General features: G+C 38.8%; 1 protein-coding gene across 2 annotated transcripts in view; it reads left to right on the top strand.

Annotated features, from left to right (window-relative positions):
* The window catches only part of map4k5 (mitogen-activated protein kinase kinase kinase kinase 5), a 138,335-nt gene that overhangs the window by 111,432 nt on the left and 13,904 nt on the right, over positions 1 to 12,999 (top strand). The window contains exons 19-23 of one of the 2 annotated variants that reach the window (XM_069916612.1): positions 2,160 to 2,191; positions 3,749 to 3,790; positions 7,415 to 7,499; positions 7,612 to 7,691; positions 7,874 to 7,934. In XM_069916612.1, the coding sequence (XP_069772713.1) occupies positions 2,160 to 2,191; positions 3,749 to 3,790; positions 7,415 to 7,499; positions 7,612 to 7,691; positions 7,874 to 7,934 (300 nt within the window). Of the gene's footprint in view, positions 1 to 2,114; positions 2,192 to 3,748; positions 3,791 to 7,414; positions 7,500 to 7,611; positions 7,692 to 7,873; positions 7,935 to 12,999 lie in introns of both variants that reach the window. The other variant, XM_069916611.1, reaches the window with a different exon arrangement.

Raw genomic sequence — 12,999 nt, 5'->3', positions numbered from 1 at the left:
ATTCAACTGCATTGAAACTAAGAATCAAGTAACTGTCTACGGATAGTATTGGTCATGGAGCAAATTGAGCATTTAATCAGACCATATAGAATAAAAAGCTCAAAAACAGTAATAGATCTCTTAGTTCCACTCACATAGTGCTAATTTTCTAAGTTTGGTAATAAAATGATCTTTTTTTAAAAAAAAGATACTGTTCCTCCAATATATTATTCTTTTAATTACAAAGATCCATATGTTACTTTTAATTGGTAGAAATATAAGAATCAAAGCTAAATTTTTAGCAAATAAAATATTTTTAAAATGAATTTTATATTTGTATTTAGCATGTGTCCATTCTTATTTTATGTTACTGTGTAGGTCAATACAATTTTATAGACCTGGAGTACATTTGTGTCTTATGTTTTCTTTAATCTCTTTGACCTGCTTGCTGTAATCCTTTAAATTAACGTTATAGTACAGGTACACAATCCTTTATCCACAATCCTTGGGGGACAATGTGTTCTGAATTTCGGATTTTTCCAGATTTCAGAACAAAAGCCAGCTGCCCCAGATTTAAGCCCACACGAATTGTACCGTCCCCCTCCCCTGCCCGAGCGCACTGCCGTCCCCCTCCCCCGCCCGAGCCGCACTGCCGTCTCTCTCCCCCGCCCGAGCCGCACTGCTGTCTCTCTTCCCCGCCCGAACTGCACTGCCGTCTCTCTCCCCCGCCCGAGCCGCACTGCCGTCTCTCTCCCCCGCCCGAGCCGCACTGCCGTCTCTCTCCCCCGCCCGAGCCGCACTGCCGTCTCTCTCCCCCGCCCGAGCCGCACTGCCGTCTCTCTCCCCCGCCCGAGCCGCACTGCCGTCTCTCTCCCCCGCCCGAGCCGCACTGCCGTCTCTCTCCCCCGCCCGAGCCGCACTGCCGTCTCTCTCCCCCGCCCGAGTCGCACTGCCGTCTCTCTCCCCCGCCCGAGCCGCACTGCCGTCTCTCTCCCCCGCCCGAGCCGCACTGCCGTCTCTCTCCCCTGCCCGAGCCGCACTGCCGTCTCTCTCCCCAGCCCGAGCCGCACTGCCGTCTCTCTCCCCCGCCCGAGCCGCACTTCCGTCTCTCTCCCCCGCCCGAGCCGCACTGCCGTCTCCCCCCCGCCCGAGCCGCACTGCCGTCTCGCTTCCCCCCCGCCCGCCGAGCCGCACTGCCGCCGTTTCTCTGACCCCCCCCCGCCCGCCGAGCCGCACTGCCGCCGTCTCTGTCCGTCCCCCGTCCCCCCCCGCCGAGCCGCACTGCCGCCATCTCTGTCCCCCTGCTCTCTCTCTCTCTCTTTTTTAGACCTCCAGATAAAGGATTGTGTACCTGTATTAAGTTTTCGTCTTGCCAGTGATGCTGTCTTTGAGTACCCATTATATTTTACATTGTTTTTTGGTGTGATCAGTCATAGGTCAACCTTAATGAAATCAGCATTGAAGCAAGTACATTAATAATTTTCTGGATGGCAGTGGCCCTCAATAAAGCCACTATTCTAGCTTGTTTAACCTTCAAGAGAGGAGTCCCTTGTTATTTTTATCAATATGTTTACATCATGTAGGCTAATTTCTAATATTGCAATTATTCAATTATATATAAATGTGTATATAATTGAATAATTACACATTATTATTTGTATGTTTTACCTGTGTATCTTGAAAAAATCACTGATTGAATGATTCTCCTGCAAAGTTTTTTTTAAAGTAGTTGTGTGGGCTTTCTTCATTCTTTAACACTGTATATATGTATGTAAAAAGTTTTTAGAAGATGAAATAGAAACATAGAAGATAGGAACAGGAGTAGGTCATTCGGCCCTTCGAGCCTGCTCCGCCATTCAATGAGATCATGGCTGATCTTAAAGTTCAGTACCCCGTCCCTGCCTTCTCTCCGTTACCCCTAATTCCCTTATACTGAAGAAATATATCTAATTCCCTCTTAAATATATTCAATGAACTTGCCTCTACTGCTGAAAGAATCTCCTCCCATGTCTGGAGCTGTATTGGAGTGCATTGGTAAAATATTCAACATAATTTTGGAGTTTGGTTCAATTTGCCTTCAAAAGCATTATTGATAACTACAGTAAAATGTTATTGTATTTGTTCGAATGTTCCAGAAAGTGCTTCAGCATTTAACGATGAAAATTCTGTACATCCTCCAGCATTACCTCGAAGAAAAGAAAAAGATCTCCCTGTATGTTCCTTTCTATTTGTTAAACTATTTTGTAAAATCAATAGATATGTTGAAGTAATATCTTATAAATACTATATGTGGCTCTTTGCTATTAGACTAAGATTCTTCCTATTTCTAAAGTCAATAAGCTGACTTATCTTTGTGTCATCTGATCTGCTCTGTGGATAGGTTTTGTGCTGACTCCAGGTGTGCAACATAAATTTATTGACCTGAGGGCTTGGATGTACCTTACATTTTATCAGAAACACTACCCTTCATAATACAATTATATTTATTTGAATCGGTTCTCTGATCTTGATTACAATGGTTTGTTTCTGATTTATTTGCAATAGTAATATTCACTTGTATAGGGCATTCAGAGTAGCAAAAATGTCCAATGACTTGACATTGTTACAAACAATTTAATTCTATGAAGACTTGATTGTATCATGGCTAAAATAATTTAAAACTATTTTTATCGTTTTTTTTTAAATGCTAAAATTAGTTTTTAAAAGTTTCCATTAGAGATGTTTGAAAATGGTTAAAAGAGCTTAAATTGAATAACAATGCATTCAACTTCATGGGACAAGATGCATTAAATATTAAGTGCAACTCTGGGTATATTAAGGAAGAGGCAAGAATAGGTGATAGGCCAGGCAATTAACTAACCCAAAATGATTTGCATGCTTGTTGAAACATTACAGCAAGCATGTCATAACTATAGATTCTTCTTATTAAGCATTTCCTTTATGCTCTTTTTACTGTGGTATAATGTTTCTCGTGCTAAATTTCTGACGCTGTATCTATGCCATCACCAAGACTACTTGTTTTTACTTATGTATTATTGCCTGACTGACCCTTCGTTTGTGTTGAAAACTTTTCCATTTCTCTTAACCATTACAGCACATTCTATTCAAATTAATTTATTCTGTTCTGTATTCAAGACATGACTGCATATGTCCCATCAACCTTTACTCTCTGAATAAAAAAAATAGTTTGCAATTCAGAAGCATCTCAGTTTTAATTTTTTTTTTGTTCGCAAGTTTGTCAGTAATTTTTTTCCCCCTCTCCATCTAAAATATTCCACAAGATGTAGGCTGAATTACCTCTTGGCTTTTTGTAGTGATTTGATCTCTTCCTCATGCCTTCAGCTGCCAGAGCCCCAAGTGCTTCAATTCTCTTCTTTTTTTACATCAGTTTCTTCCTTGAGGGATAGTGCTTAAAACCTACCTCTTAAACCATACATGCACATCAGATTTTTCAGCTACATTGCCAAGTGCCCTCTATTTTTCCTCCTTTGAAGATCTGGTCCAAGTGGTATGAGTTCTAAAAGACCATTTTGATGTATTTATATTCTTCCAACATTTTTTCCCCAGTTGGTTAATTGGAGTAATGTGAGTAGTGGTTATTTTATCTAATTCTTTACCGTTATCATCCTGACAACTTGGAATTTTCAGCAGTTGGGAAAATGATGTTACTTTTGGTAGTATTTGGCATGCAACATTGAGTTGTTTTGTACCCTCAAAAAATAATATGACTTTTGAATGTCTTCAATTTTTTTTATATATACACATTTAGAAGCCAGTCACCAATGGCCTTCCCCCAACACCAAAAGTCCATGTAAGTAAATTACTTTCTTGAAGACTTGATTTCCAACCCTTAGACCAGCATAACTAATTAAGATAAAATATTTGGAGTATTACCTCAGAGAAACAAGCCTTGGGCCTTCCATGTTCATGTCAGTCATCAAGTACCTATATAACTATCGGGTAATCTTATTTAGTAGCATTTGGTGTATTGGATATCTGTGCTTTGGCAATTCTAGTGCTTGTACAGATTTTTCATCATGCTTTATAAACTCGCTCTTAACCTTAATTGATGTATTGCAATTTTAGATACTTTGTTATAAGACTGAGTTTCCCACTATCTACCCTATCAATGGCCATCATAATTTTGAACATCTCCATCAGCTACCCCCTCAATCACTCGGTATAACTGAAATAGTCCATCCCAGGCATCATCCTGGTTAATCTTTCACCACCTTATCTGACTGTGCTGCCATTTTCAGGGAACATTTGGCTTGTCCACCAAGATCCTTTTTATTTTGTTTCTTGGGGCCCAATCGTTCAGTGTTTGTGCTCTACATTTAATTAATTGTCAGCACCAAGTATTCCTAAGTACAAGGACAAGCATTTGTTAACAGAAGACTCCCCTTCATTTTGACATTTGACGGTTTTCGATGTCAATGATACATTAGAACCATAAAACACTACAGTGCAGAAAACAGATTATTTGGCCCTTCTAGTCTGTGCTGACCATCATTCTACTAGTCTCATTGACTTGTTCCCATTCCATAACCCTCCGGACCTCTCCCATCCATGTATTTATCCAATTTATTCTTAAAACTTATGATCAAGCCTGCATTCATCACATCACCACTCTGAGTGAAGAATTTTCCCCTTTCAGCTTAAAACTAAGACCTCTCGTATTTATCTCCCCCAAGCTAAGTGGAAAAAGCCTATTTGCATCTACTCTGTCTACAACTCTCATAATCTTGTAAACCTCTATCAAATCTCCCCTCATTCTTCTTCACTCCAAGGAATAAAGTCCTAACCTGTTTTCCTGTAACTCAACTCCTGAAGTCCCGGCAGCATCCTAGTAAATCTTCTTGTGCTCTTACAATCTTATTGATATACTTCCTGTAGTTAGGTGACCAGAACGGCACACAATATTCCAAATTTGGCCTCACCAATGTCTTAACTTCAACATAACATCACAACTCCTATACTCAATACTTCAATTTATAAAGACTAAGATGCCAAACGCTTTCTTTACAACCCTGTCCACCTGTGAAACCACCTTCAGGGAATTGTGTATCTGTATTCCCAGATCTCTTCGCTCCTCAGCATTTCTCAGTGCCCTACCATTTACTGTGTATACTCTACCTTGGTTTGCCCTTCCAAACTGCAACATCTCACATGTCTGCATTAAACTCAATCTGCCTTTTTTTTTTTGGCCCATTTTTCCAGTTGGTTCCGATCCCTCTGCAAGCTTTGAAAATCTTCCTTGCTGTCCACAATGCCTCCTATCCTTGTGTCATCTGCAAACTGTGTGGCCAGGCAAGATTTCAGTGCTATCTACAAGTTTATTGATGACACCACAGTGGTCAGCAGAATCACAAACGGCAATGAGGAAGCCAACAGGAGGGAGATAGATCAGCCCTTTGAGTGGTGTAACAACAACAACCTTGCGCTCAACATTAGGAACTTCAGAAGAAAGTTGGGGAACATGACCCTGCCCTCATCAAGGGCTCAGTAGTCGAGAAGGTCAAGAATGTCAAATCTCTGAAGATCTGTCCTGGAGCTTCCACGTTGATACAATCACAAAGAAAGCTTGCCAGCGGCTATACTTTGTGAGGTGTCTGAGGAGATTCGGTATATCACTGAAAACTCTCAAACTTCTACAGGTGTACCGTGGAGAGCATTCTGGCTGGTTGCATCATTGCCTGGTATGGAGGCTCCAACTCTCAGGACAAAAATAAACTTGGCCTACAACATCTACAAGGCGGTGTCTTAAAAAAGCAGCCTCTATCCTCAAAGATCCCCATCACCCATGTCATGCCCTCTTCACTCTACCATCATCAGGGAAAAAGGTACAAGAGCCTAAAGATGAGCACTCAATGGCATACGGTCAGCTTCTTCCCTACTCCCATCAGATTCCTGAATAATCAATGAACCAAAGACACTGCCTTTTCATGCGCCACTATTTTCTAAATTTATGGTAATAATGTTGTTAGATGGTTATAATATAAATATTTGCATTATGATACTGCTGCAAAACACCCAATGTCATGACTTGTTCATGACAATAAATTCCCCTACGTGTACATCTGTCACCTGGCTTGACTTGTTCCCTAATAGGAGATCAAGTATCCTCTCATTGGAATCTCTATATGTTCATTTAGAAAACTTTCCTGTACACAATTCACAAATTCCAAGCCATCAAGCTCTTTCACAGTATCGGAGTCCCAGTCAATATTTGGAAAGTTAAAATCTCCTACTATCACAACTTTCTGCTTCTTGCATCGGTTTGCTACCTCTCTACAAATTTGCTCCTCCAGTTCTCTCTGACTGTTGGGTGGTCTATAATACAACCTAACAGTGTGGTCACACCTTTCCTGTTCCTCAACTCTGCCCATATGGTCTCTGTAGATAGACCTTCCTGGTTTTGCAAAGCTGAGATATTTTCCATGACTGCCAATACCACTCCTCCCCCTTTTTACCCTCCCCCTCATGTCTGAAGCAACGGAACCCTGAACATTAAGCTCCCAGTCCTGCCTCTCCTGCAGTCAAGCCTCACTAATAGCAATAATGTCATAATCCCATGTGTCAATCCATGCCCTAAGATCATCAACCTTTCTAACAATACATTTCAAATAAATACACATGAGAACATTTCTATCACGTACAAACCTTTGCTTTATTTCTATACATGCAGTCTTTGTACGACCTTTATCCTCTTCCTTCTCACTGCTCTAACATTCTGGTTCTCCTCCCCCTGCAAATCTAGTTTAAACCTAATGGGACAAAACCAACAAATCTACCTGCAAGGTTATTAATCCCCTTCCAGTACAGATGCTATCTGGCCCATCGTTACAGATCCCACCTTCCCTGGAACAGAGCCCATTGATCTAGAAACCTGAAGCCATGTGTTAAGTTGCCTTATCCTCTTATTTCTAACCTGTCCAGCACATGGTATGGGAAGCAATCCTGAGACCACTACCCTGGAGGTCCTCTTCTTCATCCTGATGCCTAACTCCCTGAACTATCTTTGCAGGACCTCCTCGCCCTTCCTGTCATTGGTCCTGAATTAAAAATTGTTTAAAAGCAACGTTAGCTTTGACAGAAGAGTCTCTGGTAAGGCTCTTAACACCTACCTGGGGCAGATGCAGGGATCATAGAGAGGGGAATCTAGATCAACCTAGTATCTCACTTTCCTGTCACCACAGCAACACAGGGATGCAAATTTCTTTCATGATTTAGCCCATCTTTTCCTTCATTGCCACCACTCACTGTTCCCCCAATTCCTTCATCCTCACTGACTCATTGGTATGAACTATAGCGGGTTTTAATTGTGTGAGGCATTTTAATGTGCTCTAGTGAATTAAAATAGAATGATCCTGCTATCAATAAAATATTCTGAATTTGTAAGTAATTTTTATATGTAAAAATGCTTCACACATAGATGGGAGCCTGCTTTACTAAGGTATTTGATGGATGTCCTTTGAAGATAAATTGTGCTACCTCTTGGATACATCCTGAAACAAAAGGTAATGAAAACTAATCAGGGACTGTTCTGACATCGATACTATTGACAAGAAGTTGTTTAGTATTTCTTGTAGTAAGTATATGAATATTCTCTTTTGTTTTGCTTTAAATTAGACCAGTACTTAATCTTTGGAACTGATGAAGGCATTTATACATTAAATCTGAATGAACTTCATGAAGCTTCAATGGAGCAAGTAAGTAAAATGATCATGAATCGTGGATTACCTCTACTCTCTTTAGGTGTGACCGTGGGTAGACATGGACAAATAGAAATGTAGCATATTTTGTAGAATGGGATGCATTATCCATTTAAGATTAATTGAAAACTAATGATTCTTAAATATTTACAGTCATACTAAGGAAATGTATTTTCCAGCTTTTTCCTAGAAGATGTACGTGGCTATATGTGATCAATGACATTTTAATGTCTTTATCAGGTATGTATCCATTGAGTAGAGCCTAAGAATTATGACATGAATTGTGCTGTACTATTGAAATTTAATATTGTGCCATATTTTTTTCAATAAATGGACATAAAAGGTAAATATAGGGATTTATAAAAGCATTTTAAAGTTTTCTGGAAAAAAATGTACACTTTGCTTCAATTTACAGCCATTTAAATGTTGATTAATTTTGATTTTTAGCTACCAATATTCCTGTGATATTGTACTTTGTCATGTGGAAAATAGATATTTAATGTGAATGAATTATCAAGTCAGAATGTTCTTGTACAGAGCCTACGATGAACTGGTAGGTCTGAGGCTCAACTGAATTTAATTTTCTAATTTCAGTAATTATCAGCATTATAATGTTAGAACTCAGCTTTGTGATTGGTAATGATTCTTGAAGGACTTCTGCAATCAGGAGGAACTAAAGATGTTTTTAAAATTACTTTTTATATTGGTGAGGCCTTTTTTCTTTAAATCATATTTCTTAGAAATGGAGGCTTTAGCCACACAAATATCCAGTTGTACATTCTTGGACAGAATGCACGGGGACCAACAGTTCTTTTGTAGCTACTTTTTACTTAATTAAACTTATCGATTTATATGTATCACTGACTGATTTTTTTTTTAATATATAAAAGTCCCAAATTTATTTTGCACTATGTTTGTAATGTGACAGATTATGTTATATTTTATAGTGTAGGTTACAAACAAACACTTCACATCAGAGATCTCATTTAAAATGCCAGAGCTCTGCTCAAACCAGACAGTCCAGGCTCTAGGTGCCTTTACAAAAACTTTGAAGAATGCCTATAGAGACTTCACATGTAGGTGTTAATTGGACATGCTGTGGAGTAATGGATTATTGTTTTGGAAAGCAACAGATGAACGAACTCGAAAGATTGGGTCCGGAGCTGCAGTCTGTCTGAGTGCAGTTTGCTATTCTAAGAGGTTGTGTGGTTTTCTCTGAATGAAAGAGAGAATTCAGTTCTACAGTTTAGCAGCAGCAGCTGGGACTGGAACATGACAAGCTGGAAAGCTTGTGGAAAAACCCCATTTTGAAGATGGGTTGTGAGTTCTTCAATCAGCCTGTTAAAAGTCCTTGTGGTCCGTACAAGAGGAGATGGCTGGCTGTATAATGTTTCACTTGAAATTAGGAAAACAAAAAGGAACTCTGTGGTGACCTGAAAGAAAAAGGTCATCATCTGGAAAACCTGATGAGGCAAGTTTCTTTGGCAAGACACTGAACTGGCTGATCAGAAGAAATCAGTTTGTGTCCAATGAGCAACAAATATCTCTGAAAACCAATAAGAACCTTCCTGAGCGGTAACCATTTACCTTTCAAGCACCAAAGCCTGATGAAGATTCAGAAATATTAAATTCTGTGCACACTATAAGAATTGCCTGATACCGGTGAACTTGGAGGAGTGAGAAGTGATTTTGGACTGTGAATCAAAGAACTTTTCTGAACTTAAACACGCATACACGTGCACTTAGAATTAGAAGGGGTTAAGTTAATAGAGGACCCCAAAACCTGGCAGCAATAGAAATTCACCAAGACAAATGGTTACATAAACAAAAGTTATTTTTAATTTTCTTTAAACATAAAAACAGGATCAAACTTTAACTTGTTAGTATTAACTTAACCTAACTTAACTCCCTTCTAATTCTAAGCACATCTGTATGTAATGTGTGTGTAAGTTCAGAAATGTTCTTTGATTCACAGTCCAATCTCACTCCTCCAAGTTCACTGGTATCAGGCAATACTTGTACTGTGCACAGAATTTAACATTTATGAATTTCATCAGGCTTTGGTGCTTAAATGGTAAATGGTTATTGCTCAGGAAGGTTCTTATCAGTTTTCAGAGAGGGATTTGTTGCTCATTGGACACAAAATGATTCCTTCCGATCAGCCACTTCAGTGTGTTGTCAAAGAAACATGCCCCATCAGGATTCTCCAGATGATAACCTCTTTCTTTCAGGTCACCACAGAGTTCCTTTTTGTTTCCCTTACTTCAAGTAAAACATTATACAGCCAGCCATCTCCTCTTGTATGGACCACAAGGGCTTTGAACAAGCTGAACTAAGAACTCACAACCCATCTTCAAAATGTTTTTTCACAAGCTTGCCAGCTTATCATGTTCCTCTCTCTCTCTCTCTCTTCCTCCCCTCCACCCCCCTACCATATGACCCTCTTAGAACTGCAAACTGCACTCAGACAGGACACAGCACCGGACCCAATCTTCCGAATCTGTTCATCTGTTGCTTTCCAAAACAATAATCCATTACTCCACAGCATGTCCAATTAACATCTATTTGTGAAGTTTCTATAGGCATTCTTCAAAGGTTTTGCAAAGGCACTCAGAGCCTGGACTGTCTGGCTTGAGCAGAGCTCTGGTATTTTAAATGAGATCTCAGTTGTGAAGTGTTTGTTTGTGACCTACACTTAAAAAAAACCTGCCACAATTTACCTCCTTTAAAACCTATCTATTTATATGCAATATAAAATATAACATAAGGAAGGATTAAAATTATTTTTTTTCTTTTTATTTGAAATAAATAAATGAAGGGGTGAAAAAATTGTTTGACTAGACAAGGAGAAAATGATGATTTAATTGTCAAATTGGCCTTTCAATTTGTTAATTTGTATTTTACACAAAATGCACATTTTATTTCTGTCCTTCAACCAATCATATTAGTACAGTGGAACCCTGATTTAATCCAAACCTAGATCTAGCACAATCAGCCAGAAGATGCCTTTTTTTCCCCCTCTTTCCAGAATTGAAATTGTTTTTAGATTAAAATGTGTGGGGAAAAATGCTGGGAGAAAAGTTTGGGTCCAGTCTTTTCATCCCAACAATCCACCAAGGAAGATGAAGATGATAAGCAAGAATTCTATGGCTTCACAGATGGAGGTGGGTGAGGTGCAGAGACTGTTTGAAATTAGCAGAGAATATGCACCAGTGGTACTCTGCCTGACATATGAGTATCTAACGGACTCAGAGATCATCCATAAAGTTACTATGGCACCGGTTCCCGAACCACAGGAGGATGACAATGAGGAGCCTCCTTCCTCCACCCCCGAAAGTGTCTGAAGCCATTGAGTACCTCGAGGCCAGTCTACGTTGTCTGGAGACCCAGGATGTGGACCACGTAAAAATCCTCCAGCCAGAGGCATTTTGGATTTCGCTCGCCGCCGGCGACCTGATGCGTTTTGATCACTGGGTGCAGAAACTCTTCATTCAATTGCTTAATTTTTAAGAAATAAAAAGATTATTGCAAATACATGTTCTTATTTCTTTGAAAATGCTGTTTTTCATGACCCAGATTTAACGCAACCCTACTTTTTTCACAATCTGATTTTTTTTTTTACCCGAACCATCGCATTATAACGGGGTTCCACTATATGAATATAACATTTACCAATTAAAAACAAGGAAACTTGTCTTAAAATCCAGTACTTTGAGAACACATCTCATGCAGAAAAATGAGAACTAAGCCTCTTTGTATTTTGATCAAGACACCACTGAACATTTACTCCCTTGTATTTGTAAGAGAGGGAAATATAAAGAGTATTGACAGCTGCTTGTAATCCAACGATAACTTGTGCAATATACAAATGTTAAAGGTTATAACCATCAAATGTTAAAGGTTATAATCATCAAAAGCTAAGATGATAGGAATCAGATCAAAGCTGAATAATTCACATAAATGTTGATACATTTCCACTACTGAACAGAAATTGGAACAGGAGCCCTAACTTAGATCCTGCAACCCTATCCACCACCACCCACGCCCCCAAACAAATGTTAAGTACGTACTTCTTAAAAACCACCTTCAGTCCCTCTACACACTATCTCAGTACACAGCAGTCTTTCTCCTTCACCTGCTGATATCACCTTAAACTGCAAAGACCTGTAGTCTATCATATGCATAATGCAATATGCAATTAAAATACGTGGTAAGCTTGTATTTGGTAAAATTACAGGATATAGAGAAATGGAAGAAGGACACATGGTCAAGTATTTTTGGCAGGGTCAGTACATGATATATGAACCAGGCAAGCGGACAAAAATGTATTGTTCGACTTGGGTTGAAACATGAAATTATGACATGATGCCAAACAGCATTTTGACTATTTTTCAATTTACAATAATGCCAAAAAATAGATGCTGATACGTAATATTAAAATACCATTCTGAGATTTGTGTTTGTTTTAGATATTTGAGTGTCCTATTAAACATTTATAGGAAGTTGATAGAGGAGCAGGTTTGTATCTTACCTTTAAAATCTTATTTTATATAGACTTATTTGAAATAATCCAGAGTTTTTCTTTTACTGTATGTAATGGCTGTATGACTCAATATATGTATGTGAACTTTAATTTATTTTGTTTTCCTCTTCACCTATGTCTTGCTTTGTTTCCTCATCTCTGATCACTGGGTGCAGAAGGTAATCAGAATTTCAGTCTTCACCATGTTTTTGAATGCTTTAATGAGAAACTCTTAACTGTTCGCATATCTAAGCACAATACTAAAAGATATCTTTGGAATTTCATGTCCTTGCATAAAAGAATTGTGTTTATTCTTTAAGAATCAAAACTAATCAATACAGTGTGTTCTTGTGCTCATGTCATTTCCACTTGAGTGTTTGTCACTTCCTTATACATTTTTCCTTTATCCCTTTTGTGTTTATTTGTTAATAATGGGTTGGATTTTAAAATGCCTTTTGTGGCTGCTATGAGCTAATTCCTCATCCACTTTATAGGTGTTTTCTTCCATCGACTCAAGAACCACATTAATTCCTAAGAGCTTTGGACATCTTCTCAAGTTTTGAAGATTGATCTTGTTGAAACACAAGATTCTAAAGTTGAATGACAGGGTAGAAGCTGTGAGGTTGTTTGTTCCAATCGGTAGTTTCAGGAAGAAGAATTGACCATTTAGGTCTAACTTTTTTTAAAAATCAGTTATTTATTTTTGGATTTTTTATTTTAACGTTCAATCCAAACTCGAGACGAATTTGGAATCAAGCAAAAATTGTTGAGGCCACTGAATCA

The sequence above is a fragment of the Narcine bancroftii genome, chromosome 2, assembly GCF_036971445.1.
Source record: "Narcine bancroftii isolate sNarBan1 chromosome 2, sNarBan1.hap1, whole genome shotgun sequence".
Classification (NCBI taxonomy): Eukaryota; Metazoa; Chordata; class Chondrichthyes; order Torpediniformes; family Narcinidae; genus Narcine; species Narcine bancroftii.
This window is presented reverse-complemented; position numbering and strand designations above follow the sequence as displayed.